Below are 25,000 nucleotides of genomic sequence, written 5' to 3' on the forward strand. Positions count from 1 at the left end.
TTCCAAATTCCAGACGTCTACCGAGACTTTTTCAAGTAATGTCATTCCAAATTCCAGACGTCTACCGAGACTTTTTCAAGTAATGTCATTCCAAATTCAAAATTCCAGACGTCTACCGTGACTTTTTCAAGTAATGTCATTCCTAATTCCAAATTCCAAATTCCAGACGTCTACCGTGACTTTTTCAAGTAATGTCATTCCAAATTCCAAATTCCAAATTCCAGACGTCTACCGTGACTTTTTCAAGTAATGTCATTCCAAATTCCAAATTCCAAATTCCAGACGTCTACCTTGACTTTATTCAAGTGTTCCAGAAAGCGACTGTAATTGGAATGCAGGGAGTTTCACTGTGAATTGTTTACAATGACGTGTGGGTGCCAAGAGAAGCCGTACGAGAGAGAAAGGTCGGAAGGGATCGGTGTTATTTTTCTTCCAGAATTATCTGCCTGACTTCGTCTTGTCAGTTTTTTTTCAGCTTGATATTCATAAGTATATGGATATGTATGTATGTATGTATGTATGTATATATATATATATATATATATATATATATATATATATATATATATATATATATATATGTATATATATATGGATGTATGTATATATATGTTTGAATGTATACATACTTATAAGTATATATATGTATAAATGTATACTTACTTATATATATATATATATATATATATATATATATATATATATATATATATATATATATATATATATATATATATATATATACAGAGAGAGAGAGAGAGAGAGAGAGAGAGAGAGAGAGAGAGAGAGAGAGAGAGAGAGAGAGAGAGAGAGAGATCTAACTAATAATGTAGAACCTATGGATTCTGATAGCGAAGTAACATCGACCATGATCTATTGTATGTGAATAATTTAAATGTGCCTCATTGCATTCTGGTGGGAAGTTACCACATTAATAACTCGTGTCACTTCAATGTGGCCTTAATATTGAGTCACTCGTTACAAGTATTCTGGTTGCAAGCCTGGAGACTTGCCTACAAGCCTTAGAAGTCGGGATCAAGCGGGTCTTGATGTGGAAGAAAGACTACAGAGTAATTAAAGTCTTAGTATTTTGTCTGTGGTTTAAATGTCTTTGTTATAATGATTATTTGACTATAATGTTTCATTTTGTGCCAGACATTTTTTTTAGTATTGGGTAAGCTTTCATGAATGAGAGACATTAAGGTGTAAATCTTATTACTTGGTTTCTATAAAGCATGCCATTTGGAATATGAAAGTCTTAATTTGTTCTCTCTGGGTTAAATGCCTCTGTAATATATAATGATTATTTGATTATGATATTTCACTTTGTGCCAGATTTTTTTTTTTTTTAGTATTGGGTGAACTTACATGAATGAGAGTTATTAAGGAGATTAGATGTTATTACTTTGTTTTTATAAAGATTACTATTTTGATTATTAAAGTATTAATTAGTTCTCTGTAGCTTTAATGTCTTTGTATAATGATCATTTGATTATAATGTTACATTTTGTGCCAGACTTTTTTTTTTTCTTTTTTTTTCTTTAAGTATGGATGAACTTATATTGATGAGAATTATTAAGGAGATTAAATGTCATTAAATTGTTCTTACAAAGATTGCTATTTGCATTGTCATTTTACTCTTGTATTTACCGTTTGTAATATATATCAGTTATTAATGTTTGATATTACTCACTTTTTATTACTGTAATTACCTTTATTTTTATTTCATAATCGGGTTCTTGGTCTTGTGTCATTTTACATTTTCAGCAACGCTTCCATCCTGCTGGTAACAATAAAAACAATGATAGTGTGATTAATATTATTATTATTAATTGAAATATCTACATTAGCTTTAAATTGTTTTAATAAAGCAATAATATCACAAGTATATATTTTTATATTAAGAAATATATATTTACAATTTTTACAATTTATAATATAGGATATTGATGGGTATACTATATTATAGAATGTGAAAATTATGTGACTCCTGTCCAAATTTTACTTAACGTAGCCAGTGTCTGATTTGCGTTTTTCAATCTTTTATTAAACTTTAATTCTAAGGACACTTTACTGTAGATCCTAGTTCCCATTAATCCTTTCTCATTTCAATGATATTTTATCTTCCATTGCACATTCCTTTCTCATCTCTGTCTTTCATCTATTTATCTTGAGCTCATCCTCGTGTGATATTTCATGCATTCTGGTAAACAAGCATTGCAAATCCTCATAGATTAATTAATAAAATCTCTAAATCTCTACGGGAGCAAAGAAGAAGGAGCATATACCTATCAAAAAGAGAGATGGATCTGTTATAACAACAGAAGATGAAGAAGGATAAATTTGGATGGAACGCTTTAGTGAGGCCATGAATAGGAGATATGAAGTGAATAATTTGATTGATATACCTGAAGCTGATGAAGATCTTGATGTGCTCATGAATGAATTTAGTGTGTTTGAAGACAAAGCAATCATTAATAAACGCAGGAGATGGAAAGCCCTTTGATACAATGGAATAACTGCTGAGATGATACTGGATGTAAATGAAGAGACCCTCAGAATACTTACAAGATTATTTTTTAGAATGTGGCTTGGAGATGAATGGGAGCTTGGAGTGTTTGTAAAATGGCAAAAAAGAGACCTGACTGATTGCAATAATTACAGAGGCATCACACATACGTCAGTTGTCATGAAAATATATACTATGCTCATTATAAAGAGACTATATAGAAAGATTGATGAAAAGCTGAGAGACGAACAAGCAAACTTTAGAAAAGGTAAACGTTGTACTGACCAAAATTTCATTTTGAGTCATTGTACAGCAATGCGTAGAATATAGAAATCCACTTTTGATGGTATTGGTGGACTATGAATAAGCCTTTGATAGTGTACACCGGCCAATTTTGTGGCGAGTCCTGCGTTATTATGGAGTTCCTCTAAGATATGCTAATTTGATTAAGTCTGTTCATGCGGATAGCAAGTGCAAAGTCAAAGATAGTGGAGTCCTACCTACCAAATGAATTTCCAGTAAACACTGGAGTACTCCAAGGGAATGTGTTGTCACCTATGTTGTTTATCTTCCTCTTGGATTTTGTAATGCGTAGAACAGTCAGAGGTGGTGAACAAAGACTGAGATGAATTGTTAATACGAAATTAGCAAACCTATAGTATGCTGACGATGCTGTCCTTATTAGCAGAACACCACAGGATTTGCAATGCTTGCTTACCATAACATATTTACATGCATAAATGTAATTAACATACACTCACAATTGCACCTTTTACTATTCGTCTAAATGTGTTTTGAAATTACGAATATATCGATTCGTGAATACTTTTCGTACCGAAATTATAAACCCTATATTACTTACATTAAAAGTATTTACCATTCTACTTTTTATCCATACAAGTAATTTTTGGCCAGTACTTACAAATCATAAGTACCTTCCCATCCGAGTCTCGCTCAAATAAATATCGTCATGTATCATGACTCGCCAATAGTAACTGTCACATTATCTACGCTCGGTCACGGTTAATTAGTTCATGCATATCGATTAACGTTAACCACTTGTGGGCAATTATTTCACACTTGGGCGATTTGGTTTAATAAGCTGGGTTGTAAATACTCATGTTTAGAGGGATCGATTTCATGTATTCAACTACACGCTTTTTTTTTTTTTGGCGGAATCGCGTGCTACATTTTGGTCGTTTCTGAGTTGTGATGTTTTGTGATGCTTATGGTTTTTATGGTTGTGTGCGTCTTTAATTGTGTCATTTTATTATCTCTCTCTCTCTCTCTCTCTCTCTCTCTCTCTCTCTCTCTCTCTCTCTCTCTCTCTCTCTCTCTCTCTCTCATATATATATATATATATATATATATATATATATATATATATATATATATATATATATATATATATATATATATATATACATAAACACATGTATGTATATGTATACATATGTACAGTATATATATTTGAGCACGATAATTTGTTGATAATACCATCCATGTCCTGAGATTCAGGTAATAAAAGTTTGTGGCAGGCATAACAACTTTTATTTGTGTTCGATCTACCGGAATCCAGACATGGATGATTCTATCTTCGATTGCCTTCTTACCATTATGGCTAAGATACAAGGAGATGATAGAAAGGCTTCTTTTGTCTTTGGTGTTGATTTTAATGCTCACCATAGGGAGTGGTTAAGTTCTATCTCTCCTACCGATCGCCATGGCTTAAGAGCTTTAGACTTTGCCTCTGAGTCAGGCTGTGAGCAAATCATAAATGAAGCTTCTCACAGGTCTGGTAATTGCTTGGACCTTGTATACACTGACTCCCATGGCATTATAACTAGTAAGGTTGGTTCTCCAGTCGGGACATCTGATCATGCCTTGATTTCATTAGTAGTGAAGACTGAGCAGCCTGTCCCTGATATATCATACTCTTGTAATATTTATATGAAATCCCCAGCAGACTGGAATGGGAATTTGCATGATCTTTTGTGCTTGAATTGGTCACATTTATATAGTAGTGTAGATCCTGTTGTCCCTTTGAATGAGAATCTAGTCAACATAATTCATAGGCGTATCCCTTCTCGTGTGCTAAGGTACCGAGTGAAGGACAAACCGTGGTTCAATGATGATTGTAGACGTGCTTATTTGGAGGCCTCTCCTACCGATCGCCATGGCTTAAGAGCTTTAGACTTTGCCTCTGAGTCAGGCTGTGAGCAAATTATAAATGAAGCTACTCACAGGTCTGGTAATTGCTTGGACCTCGTATACACTGACTCCCATGGTGTTATAACTAGTAAGGCTGGTTCTCCAGTCGGGACATCTGATCATGCCTTGATTTCATTAGTAGTGAAGACTGAGCTGCCTGTCCCTAATATATCATACTCTTGTAAAATTTATATGAAATCCCCAGCAGACTGGAATGGGATTTTGCATGATCTTTTGTGCTTGAATTGGTCACATTTATATAGTAGTGTAGATCCTGTTGTCCCTTTGAATGAGAATCTAGTCAACATAATTGATAGGCATATCCCTTCTCGTGTGCTAAGGTACCGAGTGAAGGACACACCGTGGTTCATTGATGATTGTAGACGTGCTTATTTGGAGAAGCAGGAGGCCTATCACCTTTGGAATGGTAACAGATCAGATTTGACCTGGAATAACTATACCCAGCTTCGAGCTTTTGCTCAGAGATTTTATGCCTCAACTGAAAAGGAATACAATTTAACCATAAAAGAAACCCTTTCTGGTACAACTCAGGAACATAAATGGTGGTCTACCCTTAAATCTGCACTTTTTGGTGTAGATGCAACAGTTCCTCCTTTACTTAAACCAGATGGCTCAGTCACTCACTGTCCAAAGGAAAAGGCAACCCTTTTGGCTGATGGTTTTGACAGTAAACAGAGTAATGAAAAACTTGAACTTCCTCATTCCTGTTTTCCTGAGGCTAAACTAACTAGTTTAGATTTTCAATCTCGTGGGATTAAAGCTCTGTTGATGGACCTTGATGCTTATGAAGGTGTAGACCCAAATGGTATTTTTCCTTTGTTTTTTATAAAGACGGCAGATTTCTTAGCTCCAAAGTTATTGGTTATTTTGCGCAAGCTAGCAAGAAGAGGAGCTTTTAGCACTTGTTGGAGAATTGGTAATGTTACTCCTCTATGTAAATGTGTTTGTGGTAGCTCAAGTCCCACTGATTAACGCCCAATTTCCATAACTCCCATATTATCTAAAGTTTTTGAACGTCTTAATAGGTTTGCTGAAGGTAATCACCTACTCCCTAGTTTGCAATTTGGTTTTCATAAAGACCTTGGAGCATGTGATGCCCTTCTTACAATCTCCAATGCTGTACAGAAATCCCTTGATTGTGATCAGGAAGTTTGTATGATTGGCCTTGATTTTAGTACTGCCTTTGACCGTGTTAATCATGAGGCCCTTGTTTTCAAACTGAAACAATTAGAAGTGGGTGGGTCGTTTCTTAGCATTATTATTGATTTTTTAAGTAATAGATCTCAAAGAGATGTTGATGGGCACCATAGTGAGTATAGGAATGTGATATCCGGTGTTCCACAGGGTAGTGTTCTTGGCCCATTACTTTTCATACTATATACACATGACATGTGATTTGGTCTAGAAAACAAGCTTGTTGCATATGCAGATGATGCTACTCTCTTTGCATCAACTCCATCCCCTGAATGTAGATCTGGGGTTGGTGAATCCCTTAATAGAGATTTAGCTAAAATTAGTGCATGGTGCAAATTATTGGGTATGAAGTTGAATCCTAACAAAACTCAAAGTATGATTGTATGTAGGTCAAGGACGGTGGCTCCTTGTTACGATCCTCGTGGGGATCGAACCAGGTTCTGTTGAATTGATTAATGAAATGGGGACTCTTCGACTAAAAAACACAATGAAACAATAGGAAATATAGAAAGAAAACTCGCAAAAGAAAACATAATTTTATTTACAACTAGTCAAAGGTAAATGTTTCTTGATTGAGTACTTAGTAAGCACTGAACTAAACAAAGAAAATCATTTGATTAAACTACACTCCAGTAAATAGGGGAACAGTCAAGATGGTAGATAAATAATACAAAAAGAATACTACTCTTCTCAGCAGCTCTCGACGGTTGACAGGGACGGAGATATTTCAGGTCTAGTCGTTTCGTCGTTGGTAATGAGGGCGGGTGGCAACTCGTTAGGACATCTCGGACAAAGCTGGTTACATCTGCATTCTGGTCCTTACGCCTTCTCTTCTTCTCTGAGCTTGTTCTCCCTCTCTCTCTCTCTCTCTCTCTCTCTCTCGGGCTTCCTCCTCTTCTGTCTTTCGTACTCTCCTTTCTCTCGATCGCGTGGAAGTTTATATATCCCTGTATGGGAGGGGTTAACTATGGACAGTTCCATATAAGGAAATTTTCTCGTTTCTTCATCCTCATTGGTGTTCCTTAAAACCGCTGATAACACCTAGACGAACGCTCTGCTGGTGTAATCAAATTCCATAACGTTGACTCCTTCAGCTAATGTATATCCTTCGGCGACAAACACTGTTCTTCTTCTCCTATGGTTTCCTTGGTCCGCTATAGACAGGGGATCGTTATGCTCAAAGACTGCCAGCCTAGGCACATATCTTGACGATGACAGCTTCAATAAACAATAGCGGGACCTTATCTCTCCCTCTCTCTCTCTGCTTCTCTAAGAGTAGAAAAATCACGTTTTAACATTCTTTTCTATATTATTCTATCTACCCATGACACTCCTCAACATCTGGATCTCAGTATTGATAATGTTTCTTTAAATTTGTATGACTCTCTTAAAATTTTAGGTGTGATTCTCGACAGTAAATTTACTTTTGAGAATCACATTAATTCTGTGTCTTCTTCAATTGCACAAAAAATTGGTTTATTGAGAAAGTTTTACAAGATTTTCGGTGATCAGTCTATTCTGAAGAAGTGTTTTAATTCTTTCATTCTACCTTGTTTTGAGTATTCTCCTGTCTGGTGTTCAGCTGCTGATTCTCATCTTAATTTGTTGGACAGAAACTTACGGTCTAATAAATTTCTTATTCCTGATCTAGATATTAATCTTTGGCACCGTCGTTCAATTAGTTCATTATGCATAAGATTTTTCATAACTCTGACCATCCTTTACATTCAGATCTCCCTGGACAATTCTATCCTGTTCGTAATACTAGGCAGGCAGTTAATTCTAATAGCCAGGCCTTCTCCATCATGAGGCTCAATACTACACAGTATTCTAGAAGTTTTATTCCAGCTGTTACCAAGTTGTGGAATGATCTTCCTAATCGGGTAGTTGAATCAGTAGAGCTTCAAAAGTTCAAAGTTGGAGCAAATGTTTTTATGTTGACCAGGCTGACATGAGTCTTTTTATTGTTTATAAATGACATATCTGTGTTTGACGTTGTTAATAGTTTATATAGGACATCTGTTTTGACGCTGTTACTGTTTTTAGAATATATTGTTAATTCATTCTCATCATTTATTTATTTCCTTATTTCCTTTCCTCACTGGGCTATTTTTCCCTATTGGAGCCCTTGGGCTTATAGCATCTTGCTTTTCCAACTAGGGTTGTAGCTTGGCTAGTAATAATAATAATAATATATATATATATATATATATATATATATATATATATATATATATATATATATATATATATATATATATATATATATATATATATATACACACACACAGTGTTCTGTTCAGCCCCGCTGAATTCTCCCCGTCTCTCGGGTTGAGGGAGAGGAAATAGTCATACCGTGGTGAAAGTGGTTACGATTTTGCATATCTATCTAAATATTCAGCATTGATTTTTGACGTGTTGCGTAAACTAGTACACACACACACACACACACACACACACATATATATATATATATATATATATATATATATATATATATATATATATATATATATATATATATATATACAGTATATATATACTCAGTGGATGAGTTTTATCATAGAACTAAGCAGCAAATGCCTTGAGGGAGGTTCCTGCCATGAAATGACATATTGGAAGTCTCTCTCTCTCTCTCTCTCTCTCTCTCTCTCTCTCTCTCTCTCCTTTCGCTTTCCAAGTGCTTCCCCGCCCGAGGTGCTAGCTTATTACACTCGAGGGAACCTCAAACCTTTTATGTCTCAGGCCGCTCCCTGAGAGTGTGTTTGTCTTGGTGTAATCATAAAAACAGCTGTAAATATTAATAATATTAATGCATTGTTTAGTTCTGACCTATATTCTGTATAAATTTTTGTCCTTTTTAATTACCTCAGTTATATTAGTAATGCAAGCAACAGTAGATGATAATATTAATCATGAAAATGGTTAATTTTGACAGTGTTTGACTTGGCGTAATCATAAAAACAACTGCAAATATTAATAATATTAATGCATTGTTTAGTTCTGACCTATATTCTGTATCAACTTTTGTCCTTTTTAATTATCTCAGTATATCAGTAATGCGAGCAACAGTAAATGATAATATTAATCATGAAAATGGTTAATTTGGAAAGTGTTTGTCTTGATGTAATCATAAAAACAACTGTAAATATTAATACTGTTAATACTGTGTTTAGTCTCGACCTATATTCTGTATTAACTTTTGTCCTTTTTTAATTATATTAGTAATGCAAGCAACAGTAAATGGTAATATTAATCATGAAAATGGTTAATCTTGATAGTGTTTGTCTTGGTGTAATCATAAAAACAGCTGTAAATATTAGTAATGTTAATACATTGTTTAGTTCTGGTCTATATTTTGTATTAACTTTCGTCCTTTTTAATGACCTCAGTTGTATTAGTAATGCAAGCAACAGTAAATGATACTATTAATCATGAAAATGGTTAATTTTGATAGTGTTTGTCTTGGTGTAATCATAAAGACCACTTTAGATATTATTAAGGATATTATAGTATTTTTATTTCTGACCTTTATTCTGTAATAAAACTTTAAAAAGTAAACGTTTGTCCATTTTTAAATTGCTTCAGGTATATTAGTAGTGCAAGTAACAGTAAATTATAATGATATTAATCTTGATAATGATTAATTTTATCTAACAACTCTTTTTGTAGTACAATTAGACTGTGTAAACGTCGATTTCTCAATTGGTAATAATTATATGGTTTAAATCATAACTTATGCATTATAATGCTTTTTTAGTTTGCTGGGTTTAATTAAATAATGATGATAGTCATGATAATCGTACTTATTATTACAAAATACAGAACTTTCGTTAAGGGAAATTTGAATAACTTCTATGAAAACTGGCTTGTCTGCTGATTGATTATAGATTATATAACTTATATTTTTTCTTTCATGTGCACGAAAATGTAGAAATTTCAATATAAATATTTTTGATTTTTATGTATATACAGTATGTATGTCAGCATTTGTGCATGAATGCATGTATAAAAGTGCTTTTATAGGTGTTTGAAAGATTTAACACCCAATTCTTTTCCTTGATTCTTTATATGATATATATACTGTATATACATATATATTTATATATATATATATATATATATATATATATATATATATATATATATATATATATATATATACACACATATATATATATACACATATATATACATATATATTTGCACATATATACATATATATATATATATATATATATATATATATATATATATATGTATACATATATACATATATATATGTGTGTATATATATATATATATATATATATATATATATATATATATATATATATATAAACCATATGTATATATTTTTTAAAGATATTTTTTTCTGGAAATCGATGCCTCTAAAGAGTTTTAACTTCCGTTTCTCCCTAAATATTTGAGTAAGATTTTGCTATTTCTACGTCTTACAGCCTTATGTTTGTGATCCGTCATATTCTACACTGTAGAATATGCAGAATAAATAGTCTGCCTGTTATTTGATTTATTGCTTTCTTAATCAGGGATACAAAGAGATTTAATGGAATATAGGTCAAGCTTTCCCTGAAGCTTTTCCCTGGACTTTACGTGGGTGTAGCCACTAGACCATAAGTTTTAGACTTTAGTCTGCTCGCTCACAGCACCCTGACTAGTACAGCTATGCTGTTCACGGCGATACAGAAAAGGATATACAGTATATATATGTATGTATGTATGCAAGTATGTATATATATATATATATATATATATATATATATATTTATATATATATCCTTTTCTTTATTATTATTATTATTACTTGCTTAGCTACAACCCTACTTGGAAAAGCAAGATGCTATAAGGCCTGGGGCCCCAACAGGGAAAACAGCCCAGTGAGGAAAAAACAAGGAAAAATAATATATTTTAAGAACAATGACATTTAGATAAATATTTCCTATTTAAACTATGAAAACTTCAACAAAACAAGAGGAAGAGAAACGAGATAGAATAGTGGGCCCGAGTGTACCCTCAAGCTAGAGAACTCTAACCCAAGACAGTGAAAGACCATTGTACAGAGGCTATGGCACTACCCAAGACTAGAGAACAATTATTTAATTTTGGAGTGTCCTTCTCCTAGAAGAGCTGCTTATCATAGCTAAAGAGTCTCTTCTACTCTTACCAAGAGGAAAATAACCACGGGACAATTACAGTGCAGTAGTTAACCCCTTGGGTGAAGAAGAATTGTATCGCCGTGATCAGCAAAGCTGTACTAGCCAGGGCCACCCATACTAGGTTGGTTTGCTTTGAGCGAGCGAACAGACAAAAGTCTTCCACCATCAGCAATGCGGAGTTGGCCAGCGTGATGAAAACTGTCTAACCCCAGACGTGAGTAATGACATGTCTAAGGACTTTGTCTTCCTGTGGACTGGAAACGGCTGCAATTGTGTGTGTATATATATATATATATATATATATATATATATATATATATATATATATATATATATATATAGATAGATAGATAGATAGATAGATAGATAGAAATGAGAGAGAGAGAGAGAGAGAGAGAGAGAGAGAGAGAGAGAGAGAGAGAGAGAGAGAGAGAGAGATGTAAGTTATCTACTGTGAGATCATTCATGATTCAAAAAATATATAAATGACTTCTATATAATTGGCTTGTTGAGAGTTTCTTGTTTATATAGGCTATATGAATTCACTCTTGAATAAATGTTTACATATTTGTAAGAATAGTTTTTTGAAGTATTGTATACGGCCATACTTGCAGGGATTCCGTTAAAAGGGAATGGCAATATGCTAATAGAAAACACGACGTGAGGTGGTAGCCTTTTATAAAGCTAGGGCCAGTTCAATCACTATATTTTTTGTGTCCTTTTTTCAATGGACCCTTTTATTTAAAAGCTCTTGGCTATTCCATTATACTAGATATTGGATTTTTGTTTATTTTTTAATTTTTTTTTTTTATTTTCTATTGAATGTTGATGGTTTTACTTTTTGTTGAGGTAATTATTAACTGGTTAGTTATTGTATTTTACTCGCTAGCGTTCGAATTTTTATTTAATTTAAATGGATTTTTTACTTATAACAATAACTTTATTTTTTAACGTTTTTTTACAAACCTTCTCATATTCTATTTTTAACATTTTTATTTTCGGTTAGAAATACTTTATCATCATCATCATTATCATCATCATCATCATCATCATCTCTTACGCCTATTGACGCAAAGGGCCTCGGTTAGATTACGCCATTCGTCTCTATCTGGAGCTTTTAAATCAATACCTCTCCATTCATCATTTCCTACTTGACAGATCATAGTCCTCAGCCATATAGGCCTGTGTCTCATCTAGTGCCTTGTGGAGCCCAGTTGAAGGTTTGATGAACTAATCTCTCCTGGGGTGTGCAAAGAGCATGCCCAAACCATCTCCATCTACCCCTTACAATGATCTCATCCTAATATATGGCACTCTAGTAATCTTTCTGATAATTTCATTTCTAAAATCCTGTCCATTTAACTCAATATTTTTCTGAGGGCTTTGCTCTCAAATCTACAAAATCCGTTGTATATTGTTTCGTTGTCATACCACGATCCATGTCCATATTGTAACGCATGATGTTTATCTGTAATTTCAGGCCATTTGATTTTCATATTTTACTTAACCTAACCATTGTCTGATTTGCTTTTTTCAATCTTTCATTAAGCTCCAATTCTAAAGACCATGTATTAGAAATCATAGTTCCTATATACTTAAATCTCATTAATCCTTTCTTCTTCCAATGATATTTCATCTTCCATGTCATATTCCGTTCTCATCATCTCTGTGTTTATTCTCTTTATCTTGAGCCCAACCTCGTGTGATATTTCATGCATGCATTCTGGTAAGCAAGCATTACATGTTGAATAAATGAATTTCACACTATATGCGTTCAAGCCTCAGTCTGAAATATTTATTTTATTTCTTTTTATTCAAATATAATTTGTTTGGTTGGACTAGGAAAATTCTACCGATAGTTGGTGTTTTATCAAGTCCTTGGTAGTTAATGTCAAAATAACATTAACTTACCTGTTAATTTTCTCTTATAAACACCTGACATGGAAAAGAATACACACGGGAAACAACAATTTATTTTTTATTTTTTATTACCATTTTTGTTTCCCCTGTTGCTTGTAATGTTGATCAGTAACTATTTCTTTATTTTACTTCTGTTATTTGGTTCAATTTCTTATCCATCTGTAATTAGGCCTATATATATGGTCATAACATGAAAAAGTGCAGTGAATTATTATTATTATTATTATTATTATTATTATTATTATTATTATTTGTAATTATTATTATTATTATTATTATTATTTGTAATTATTATTATTATTATTATTATTATTATTGTTATTGTTACTACTACTACTACTACTACTACTACTACTACTACTACTACTACTACTACTACTACTACTACTACACCACCACCACCACCTAAACACCTAACAAAAATAATGTCTCACGTTAAAATAGGATAAGTCTTAATTTTTCACCGAAACACTGCGCATTTATTTCTCCATTTATAGACTCGTGATTTAATTTATGATGATTATCATTTTCACCGAATCGCTAATTCCATTATCTCCCTCCATATCCTCGTCATCAAAGTCAGCTGGGACCAAAAAGGTCACCATAAATATATTTTTCCAAAGGTCACACGAGCTGTGCCTGATTTTGTTGTAATGGCCGATGTGGTAACGTCCCTGACTGGTGAACGCCAGACCGTTGTTCGAGTCCCGCTCAAACTTGTTAGTTTCTTTGGTCTCTGTAACCTCACCATCATTGTGAGCTTAGGATGGGGTGTTTGGGGGAACCTATAGGTCTATCTGCTGAGTCATCAGCAGCCATTGCCTAACGTTCCTTGGTCCTAGCTTGGTTGGAGAGGGGGCTTGGGCGTTGATCATATGTATATATGGCCAGTCTCTAGGGCAATGTCACTGTCTGTTGCCTCTGCCATTCATGAGCGGCCTAGAAAACCTTTAAATTGTTGGTGTTTTAGGGAAAAGGAGTAGGGTGTTGATGGGTGTGTAGGGTGTAGGGATATGGCAAGGGAACGGGTGGAGTAGGTCTTGTACCTGCAAGGTGCGTCAACGTAATGAAACCGAGATTCCATTCATGGCGTCCTCTAAAGGAAATTAGGGAAAATGGGTATTGGGTTAAGGATGGACGAGGGGATGGGGGAATGTGGGCTGGGGTAGGTGTTTTTTTTTTTTTTTTTTTTTTTTTTTTGAGGGCAGATGAGGTTAATCGAAAGTATTCTCTTAAGGTAAATGGGGAGCATTATATCGTGTGGCTGTGACATTATAATGGAGTTTTATTACGTGGGTGATGATCTCACAGGTTGCTTGTCTATATATTGTTTATGTTTTTCTGAGTGGTGAAAGAGTTTGCGTATCACCATGATTAGCAAAGCTGAACTAGTCAGGACCATCCATACTATGTTGGTTTGCTTTGAGCGTTCAGACGAAAAGCTCTCACCCTCAAGACATAAATAAAGAGATGTCTGAGGCCTGGCCTGCAGTGGACTAGAAACGGCTGCATTTTTGTTGTTGTATGTATTAAGATGAAAATAAACGTTATTGAAAATGACATCAAACAAGAGGAATGCATTGCAAGTGACAATTGGTTCTAAGAAGGTCCATTGAATGAGTATTAGTAAGCAATTAACATGCATCAATAAGACCCATGCAAACGAAATCAATAAGTTAAAGTTAAGGTTATATTTATTGCAAAGCCCCAAGAGTGATTGCAAATTAACCAAGTCTGAGCGGTCAGGTGCAAATGACATTAAGTCGTAATAAGTCATAATGAGTCCTTAAGTCTTAAGTCCAGTAGAGAGAGGATAATCAAACGGATGATTAAAGATTGACCTTTAAGACTTCACGTCGTAAACGTAAATAACAGAATATTGATGTCTGCCCAAGATCGGAACAGCAATATTTGATAACTGTTGCGAGAAACCTTTTAACCTGATAAACTGATGCTGGGTAGGTTCAATTATTCCGATATGAAATCGAAGCGAAAAGTGGTGTTTCGAGAAGCGTTTACTTACTCAAATTTTGGGTTTTGGTCTTTTTCCGTGATCCATTTTATGACTTCGTATGAAATTTGCAAGATATAACTTTTATTTTACAACAACAAAAGATGCAGTCGTTTCTGGTACACTGCGGGCAAAAAAAAAAAAAAATTTTTCGAGAAGTGTTTAAAAAAAAAAATGTTTCGAGAAGTGTTTACTTACGCAAATTTTGGGTTTTGGTCTTTTTCTGTGATCCATTTTATGAATTCGTATGAAATTTACGAGCTTTAACTTTTATATTACAACAACAACACCAACAACAGATGCAGTCGTTTCTGGTACACTGCGGGCAAAAAAAAAAAAAAAAAAAAAAAAAAAAAAAAAAAAAAAGTGTTTCGAGAAGTGTTTACTTACTCAAATTCTGGGTTTTGGTGTTTTTCCGTGATCCATTTTATGAATTCGTATGAAATTTATAAGCTATAACTTTTATTTTACAACAACAACAACAACAACAACAATAGATGCAGTCGCTTCTGGTACACTGCAGGCAAAAAAAATAAAATAAAGTGTTTCGAGAAGTGTTTACTTACGCAAATTTTGGGTTTTGGCCTTTTTCCGTGATCCATTTCATGACTTCGTATGAAATTTACGAATTATAACTTTTATTTTACAGCAACAACAACAACAACAACAACACTTGCAGTCGTTTCTGGTACACTGTTGGAAAAAAGAAATTGTGTTTCGAGAAACATTTACTAATGCAAATTTTGGTTTCGTCGTTTATCCATGATTCATTTCATGACTTCGTATGAAATTTGCGAGCTATAACTTTCATTTTACAACAACAACAACCACAACAACAACAACAACAAATGCAGTCGTTTTTGGTACACTTCAGAAAAAAATGGTGTTTTGAGAAATGTTTACTAATGCAAATTTTGGTTTTGTCGTTTATCCATGATTCATTTCATGACTTCGTATGAAATTTGCGAGTTATAACTTTTATTTTACAAAAAACAACAGCAACAAAAACAACAAATTCAGTCGTTTTTGGTACACCGCTGGCAAAAAATGGTGTTTCGAGATCTGTTTGCTTACGCAAATTTTGGGTTTGGCCTTTTTCCGTGATCCATTTCATGACTTCGTTTGAAATTTGCGAGTATGAACTTTTATTTCTCAACACCAACAACAACAACAATAACTAATGCAGTCGTTTCTGGTACACTGCGAGCCCTTCCAAAAAAGGTGTTTCGAAAAATGTTTACTAATGCAAATTTTATTTTTGGTTTTCGTATAAAATTTTCTAGCTATAACTTGTATTTTATAACAACAACAACAACAAATGAAACTGTTTCTAGTCCACTGCAGGACAAAGGTCTTAGACACGTCAATTCACGTCTGGGGTTTGGCCAGTTTTCATCACCACGCTGGCCAGAGCGGATGGGCAATGGTGGGAGACTTTAGTATGCTCACTCACAGCAACCCAACCTAGTATGGGTGGTCGTGACTAGTACAGCTTTGCTGATGCTGACATTACGAAAACCTTGCCACCGCGTTAAGATATCCCCACCCAGGAAGGGAACTTCTATTTCAACGAGAAATAAAATATTTAATATTTTAAAGCATCATTTATATTTATTTTTTTTTCTATTTGTTATATTTTAAAGCATAGTTTATATCTCATTTTTTCCAATTTATTTCTTGGTTGATTCCGTGTTTCTTTTCAATTTAATTTTCTTGCTTAAGAATCTTTATTTTGAAAAAATAATATTTTCATTTTTGTCACTATTTTGCAATATAATTATGTTGATTTTATTTTTATTTGAAATAAGATCGGAAGTTTTTAATGTTCAAACTATGGCTCGTTCATAATTTTATATATATATATATATATATATATATATATATATATATATATATATATATATATATATATATATATATATATATATATATATATATATATATATATATATATATATATATATATTATATTCGTCAAGTAGACTCGTGTTTGATGATTTTATATTTTATATTATATTATTGAAGTAGACTCGCGTTTGATTTTTTTTTTCAGAATTTTTTTTTTTCAAGTAGGCGATCATAAGATACAAAAAAAAAAAAATAAAAATAAACACATACACACACATTTCCCTGTTTTATCAAATTCTTATCCGAGTTCCGACGGAAGATAAGTCTCGAGTTAGGCCAAGCAACAATGGAGATAAGAGGGTTCTTTTACTGCCTTAAAGGGCTGGTCTGAGTTACTAAGCTAGTGTCCTTTGAATAGTTATAGCTACACTGGGGTAACTCGTCTACGAATTTCCTCTTAAAATTGGGCCACCGACGGCTTATCTTGTTTCTGTGCTTTGCATTTTAATGGTTCAGTAAGAGATTAGCGTTTGTTGCCAGAGGTCTGATTGATTGGTATAAATGTTTACTAAGTTAAATTGAGGATTATATATATATATATATATATATATATATATATATATATATATATATATATATATATATATATATATATATATATATATATATATATATATATATATATATATATATATATATACTGTATATATCACATACACAAACTGACCAAAACCATCGTTTATTTATTTCCACAAACACACACACACACACACACACATATATATATATATATATATATATATATATATATATATATATAGAGAGAGAGAGAGAGAGAGAGAGAGAGAGAGAGAGAGAGAGAGAGAGAGAGAGAGAGAGAGAGAGAGAGAGAGATACATATAGATATATATATAGATATAGATATATATCAATATATATATAAATATAGATATATATATATATATATATATATATATATATATATATATATATATATATATATATGTACAGTGAACCCTCGCTACTTCGCGGTTCGACCATCGCGGATTCACCACTTCGCGGATTTTTTCCATAACCCATATATATATACAGTAATATATATATATATATATATATATATATATATATATATATATATATATATATATATGTATGCATGTATTTATGTATATATGTAGGTATGTATATGTGTATACATATAAATATATATATATATACACACACACACATATATATATATATATATATATATATATATATATATATATATATATATATGTATATATATATATATATATATATATATCTAAAGTAGGAAGATGTGATGTAGTTCTAAGGGAAAAGTATGGGAAATATGTCTGGGTAATAAACAAAGCTCTACCTCCAGTTTGTTTCTTCATTATGATCAGAGATAAATGTAAACAAAACATTGGTTGCCATTTTTTATCGTGCTTTTTAGCGTGTTTAGGAAATGCATGATATAAAATCACCTTTAATATTTGTGCCTGTTTTAGTTTAGGGTACTGTAGTACATGCATTAAGTGTTCTGTACATTAAAGGGTAGTTTGTTAACAGTACTACGTACAAGGGAAGGTTTTAAAAGTCTGAATATACATGTTGAATAAATAGGTAAATATGGTGTCACTACTTCGCGGATTTTCACCTATCGCGGCCGCGACTGGAACCTATCTACCGCGATAAACGAGGGTTCACTGTATATATATATATATATATAATATATATATATATATATATATATATATATATATACATACATACATACATACATACATACATACATACATACATACAAACACTGACCAATACCATCGTTTGTTTATTTCCCTACACTCACAAACACACACATACACACACTGTGACCAAGCACTGAACCATTTCTGTTGTAAACCCACACACTTGTGGTGTCTTTCCTTTCTAGTTGACTTCCTTACTATAGTCAGCATTCATAAACATTATTTTTCTCTTTATATACATATCAAAACCGTTTCATAATATTTCATATTTTCGTCTATGCTATTCTTTTTGCCTCTCAGTTCATTTAGTGTTTTGAATAGTGCCATAGACTCTGTACCATGGCCTTCCATTGTCTTGGATTAGAGTTCTCTTGCTTGAAGGTACACTCGGGCACACTTTTCTATCTAATTTCTCTTCCTCATGTTTTGTTAAAGTTTTTAGAGTTTATAAAGGAAATATTTATTTCAATGTTATTACTGTTCTTAAAATATTTTATATTTATTTTTCCTTGTTTCCTTTCCTCACTGGGCTATTCTCCCTGTTGGGGCCCCTGTGCTTATAGCATTCTGCTTTTCCAACTAGGGTTGTAGCTTAGCAAGTAATAATAATAATAATAATAATAATAATAATATATGCTCTATGCATCTGTCACCTTTGTTAAGGGTCTTACCACTCAATTCGTCTTTATCCATTATGTATTATGTAAATAGTTACAATTATCGCAATTTTTTTTTATTTATTCGCTTTCGATATCTACACTTCATTTCTATATCCTTGGGTACCCGCATGAAATATGTCCTGTCAACACATGTATAGATGCATTTTTTGTTTGCTTAGATGTGCGTGTGTCTTGCGTATGTATAACAATAATACGCCTTTTATTTTGCTGCAGTCGGAATTGCTTGCTTTTATCAGGCTCAGAATATTCATCTTTTAGTATTTTTATTTCAAGTTTGTAATTAATTTTATCATATAATTTTATGTCGTAATTCTATAAACAGATGAAATGAAATAAATAAGAGTGAACGTAGTTATATTTCATTTAGTTTAATTGTTTACTTAATATTCTATTAATATTGTTACTAATTTCTTTATATTCAATTCACTTATTTCCAAAAAAAAAAAAAAAAAAAAATAGAGTAATAGAAATAAGATAGCGAACGTAGTTATATTTAATTTTGTTTAAGTATTAACTTGATATTCTACTCATATAGTTACTAATTTCTTTATTTTCTATTTACGTATTTAGAAAAAGATAATAAAATAGGGTAATATAAATAAGACAGTGAACGTAGTTTTATTTCATTTAGTTTAATCATTTAATTAATATTCTATTCATATAGTTACTAATTCCTTTGTATACAATTTACTTATTTCCAAAAAAATTGAGTAATAGAAATAAGACAGTGAACGTAGTTGTATTTCACATAGTTTAGTTATTGACTTAATATTCTATTAATAGTTACCAATTTCTTTATAATTATTTACTTTCTCTGAAAAAAATAGTGTAATATTAATAACACAGTGATCGTAGTTATATTTCATATAGTTTGATTATTTACTTAATATTCTATCAATATAGTTACAAATTTCTCTATATTTTATTTACGCATTTCCCCCCCCCCCCAAAAAAAAAAAACAGTAATAGGGTAGTCTTTATATTCAATTTACTTATCCCCCCCCCCAACAAACAAAAACATAGTAATAGGGTAGTCTTTATATTCAATTTACTTATTTCCCCTCCCCCCAAACAAGCAAAAACGTAGTAATAGGGTAGTCTTTATATTCAATTTACTTATTTAAAAAAAAAAAAATACAGTAATAGGATAGATTTTCTCCTGTCATGCAAAATCCTTTTAGTCCCTGCCCTAACCACCTGCGGGGAATAGAAGCTGGTTATTCACAATAAGATTCAGTCGAAGCTTATCCAAGGAAATAATTGGGTCTCTGCTGTTTTGTTAACTCGATTTTCTCCCGTACTTTCTGGGATTTCGGAATTTCTCTGCAATGGTTTCTCCAGTTGAGCGGAAATTTTGTTCGCAGGCGAACTTAGAAGATGGCTGGGTTGTTTGGTGTTGTTTTTGTTATTGTTGTTGTTGTGTTTTTATTTTGTTAGTAGTATTACTATAATTTTTATTTTTATTATTATCATCATTATTGTTATTATTAAAATTACGTAGATTATTATTATTATTATTATTATTATTATTATTATTATTATTATTATTATTAAAATTACCGAGATTATTATTACTATTATTATTATTATTATTATTATTATTATTATTATTATTGTTTTTGTTATTATTACTATAATTATTATTTTTATTATCATCATCATTATTGTTATTAAAATTACAAAGATTATTATTTATTATTATTATCATTATTATTATTATTATTATTATTATTATTGTTGTTATTATTACTACTACTGCTAAAATTATTATTATTAGAAATACTAAAATTATTATTATTATTATTATTATTATTATTATTACTAAAATTATTATTAGAAATACTAAAATTATTATTATTATTATTATTGTTATTATTATTATTATTATTATTATTATTATTATTATTATTATTATTATTATTATTATTAACTAAGCTACAACCCTAGTTGGAAAAACACGTTGCTAAAAGCCCAAGGGTTTCAATAGGAAAGAATAGCCCAGTGAGGAAAGAAAACAGGGGAATAGATAAACTGCAAGAGAAGTAATTAACAAATAAAATAAGATATTTTAAGAACAATAACAACATTAAAATAGACTTTTCTTATATAAACTATAAAAGCCCCCCCCCCTCAAACAAAAAAAAAAGAATAAAAACCACAAGAGGAAAATAAATAAGATAGAATATAATAGTGTGCCTAAGTGTATCCTCAAGCAATATTTTGACTCCAGGTTGTCTGTAGTATTCATTGTTTTGGTTAAATATTCTTTATATTTTTCTTGTTATGTGTATGTAGTTTGGTTTTCCATATTTGCATCATTTGTTTGTTTGGTATTTGTCATATGATCTTGTTCTTTTGTTCCATGCCATTCGTTTGTTTGTTTGTTTATTTGTATGTATATATATATATATATATATATATATATATATATATATATATATATATATATATATATATATATATATATATATATATATATATATTGATTTATTTTTAATTTTTATTTTGGGAATACTGTAAGTTCCTTTGTTTTATGTTTTGTTACTCCTGACTAGTACAGTTGTAACGCATTCGCCTAGCAATCGCATGGCAACTGATCGATTCCCGCTTGGGACCTTGAGTTTAAGCTGTTTACTGGGAGGATACTGCTGTAGTTGGGCACCAAAGGGGTGGGCCTTTTTTTGATGATACTGGAAATGAAACCAGACATCTTTACCTTTAGCATTTAATTTTGAATTGTTCAACAAACTTTTAACTGGGCTCCACAAGGCACTAGAAGAGTTCTAAGACCCAGACCAAAATGGCTGAGGACTGTGAAGCGTTAATTAGGAGAGGATGAATGGAGAAGTATTGAATTAAACACTAGAGATAAAGACGACTGGCAAAGTCTAACCGAGGCCCTTTGCGGCAATAGGCGTAGGAGGTGATGATGATGATGATGATTTCTTTGTTCAGTTGGTTACAATTGTTGGTGTTTCTTGAAAATAAACCCTGGTTTTTTTTTTTTTTTTTTTTTTTTTTTTTTTTTTTTTTTTTTTTTTTTTTTACCTAAAGGGTGTATATGCTTTTCTTGCTTGTCTGTTTCAGTATGTTTTACCTGGGGTGCTATTGTGCGTACATCTTATTTGATTACATCAATAGGAAGTTTTGTTTATGTCCATTTTAATTTCTGTTTGGTTGGTCTCCAGCATTTTTTCATGTTTATTTATAGAGCAATTCAAGTCTTTATGTCATTAGCTACAAGTTCTGTTTGGTATTCCTCCCTTGGTCCAGTATGTTAGTCCATGATCTTAATTATACCAATTTAGAAATTAGTTAAACATACCAACGTTGTAATTCCAATTCCCTCGGGATCTTTGTCATCGATATATTCATCAGCTTCTAAACTCCTAGCCATTTATTAGATATAGGAATTGATTTGTTGTTGAAGACTGAGAATCTGGAAATGTCTCTCGTTAAAGAAATGTATAGTGTTGTGGGTTTTAGTGGTCCATGTCCGAAGAAAAGAGAAAGGAAAAGTTTGGAAGATGTTCTGGGTTTAACCGCGAAGAAATCCTCGTGAAGGAATGGGGAAACAGAAGTGGAAGATAATTCCTAACTGGCAGGTGAGGGAAAAAAGCAAACACTGAACCAGGTTATCCTTACAGGATTACTGTTTCCTAAAGACTATCCAAAGCATGATGTTTTGCCACTGTCTGGGTAATATGAATGATTTTGATGTCAATAACACATTTTTAATTTAAAGGTGATTTTGTTGTGAAATTTCACTGTTAATGAAAGCTTTTTGAAAATTTCAGTGTTTTTTTTTTTTTTTTTTTGGGGGGGGGTTTGAAGAACACCCGCCTACTATGTTAAAGGTTTAAAGTCATCTCATGAATGGCAGATGCAATGTCCTAGCCAACAGGGCAATGCCCAAGAGACTGGTCATATCTCCATACATATATCCATATGATCCGCGCCCCAGCTTGGATCAGGGAGGGCCAGGCAATGGCTGCTGATGACTCTGCAGGTAGACCTATAGACTCCCTCTAACCCTCCATCTCTAGCTCACAAGGATAGTGAGGTAACGGACACTACAAGAAACTATCAAGCTTGAGCGGGTCTCGATTCCGGCAGAACGCCAGTCAGGGACGTTTCCAAAATGCTACCACAAGATGAATAATGAATTAGCCTAGTAGGATGGTGAGGTTGCAGACACTACAAGAAACTATCGAACTTGGTTTGTCTCGAACTCAAGTCCGACAGAGCGCGAGACAAGGATGTTTCCAAAAGGCTACAACAAAAGAAGTAATGAGAACATAGAATGATTCTAGTTATATTGATAAAAGTAGCACAAATATGAATAATAGGAAGATATTAAGGAAATTAAAAGACCGGGAGTTGATAGCAATATCGTTTACAAATGAAAAGCTACAAACGCATGAGTAAATGTTGATGTTTATTGTTTATTTATATCTTCATGTAGAGGATGTTGGTTAGTTTAGCCGCTTTTAGCGTCTTTCCCAATGCAATTTTGTGATGCAGTTCAGGTAGGATTTCCCGTCTGTTTAACGTATTAAGGAATTCATGATAGAATTTTCCTTTTGTCGTTCTGTGTCAGACAGACCAAATATATGTTTTCCTGTTTGCTGATCAGGAAATCCTTTTGTGAATCCACTTCAATACTTACTAGAATTCGTCTTTCCGACTTTTCCTTTCTTTTGTTATTTATTTTTTCACCTTTTATCTCTTTCTTCATATTATTCACGTGATTATGTTTTCCCTTTATTTCCTTCTTGATGATTCATCCTTCATTCCGGCATATTTTGCTTTCTATTTATAAATCCTATCTTTTCAACCATCTGACTTCATCCCTACTTTCCTTCTTCTTTATTCGTTTTTTCGTGTCTTCCTTTCCTTTATTTCCATCCTTCGTTCTATACTTTCTTCATTTCTTGCCCTCTCTCTTCCGAAATGTCGTTCTCCCTCTATCTTTCCGTTCCATCCTTCAATCCAATATGACCTTCTAATTCCCTATACCATTCTTTCCTTCTTTCCCCATTTTTCTTTGCTATTTTCTTTCTATCCTTCATCCTACCTTCTTCCGATCCCCCATATTTTTCACTTTACCTTTCTTTCCATATTTCATCCATTTAATTCCGCCTTGCATTTCATCCATTATCCTTTGCCCTCCCTCGTTTTTCCCTCCATTCATTCTTTGCCCTCCATCGTTCTTCCCTCCATTCATTCTTTGCCCTCCATCGTTCTTCCCTCCATTCATTCTTTGCCCTCCATCGTTCTTCCCTCCCTTCATCCTTTGCCCTCCATCGTTCTTCCCTCCCTTCATCCTTTGCCCTCCATCGTTCTTCCCTCCCTTCAACCGTTGACCTTCATCGTTCTTCCTTCCCTTCATCCTTTGCCCTCCTTCGTTCTTCCCTTCCTTTATCCTTTGCCCTCCTTCGTTCTTCCCTTCCTTTATCCTTTGCCCTTCATCGTTCTTCCCTCCCTCATTCTTCCTTCCCTTCATCCTTTGCCTTCCATCGTTCTTCCCTCTTCATCCTTTTCTTCTTACCTTTTTCTCCGTCCTTCCTTCCCTCCCTATCTCCATCACTCTTTTCATCCTTCGAAGGGACCTTTTTCAGAATCCTCCGGCGGTCTCTCCTCCGGGATGGATTGAGTGATTAATCGAAAGTTTT

At 32.7% G+C, this 25,000-nt stretch overlaps 2 protein-coding genes across 2 annotated transcripts in view; one reads left to right on the forward strand and one right to left on the reverse strand.

Annotated features, from left to right (window-relative positions):
* Positions 1-25,000, forward strand: part of LOC137622310 (uncharacterized) — a 287,146-nt gene that overhangs the window by 36,732 nt on the left and 225,414 nt on the right. The gene's annotated exons all lie outside the window — the stretch shown is intronic.
* LOC137622696 (circumsporozoite protein-like) lies at positions 24,394-24,831 on the reverse strand. The gene has a single exon (XM_068353289.1). It carries the CDS (start codon positions 24,829-24,831, stop codon positions 24,394-24,396), a length of 438 nt encoding a protein of 145 aa, XP_068209390.1.

The sequence above is a fragment of the Palaemon carinicauda genome, chromosome 29, assembly GCF_036898095.1.
Source record: "Palaemon carinicauda isolate YSFRI2023 chromosome 29, ASM3689809v2, whole genome shotgun sequence".
NCBI classification, from domain to species: Eukaryota; Metazoa; Arthropoda; class Malacostraca; order Decapoda; family Palaemonidae; genus Palaemon; species Palaemon carinicauda.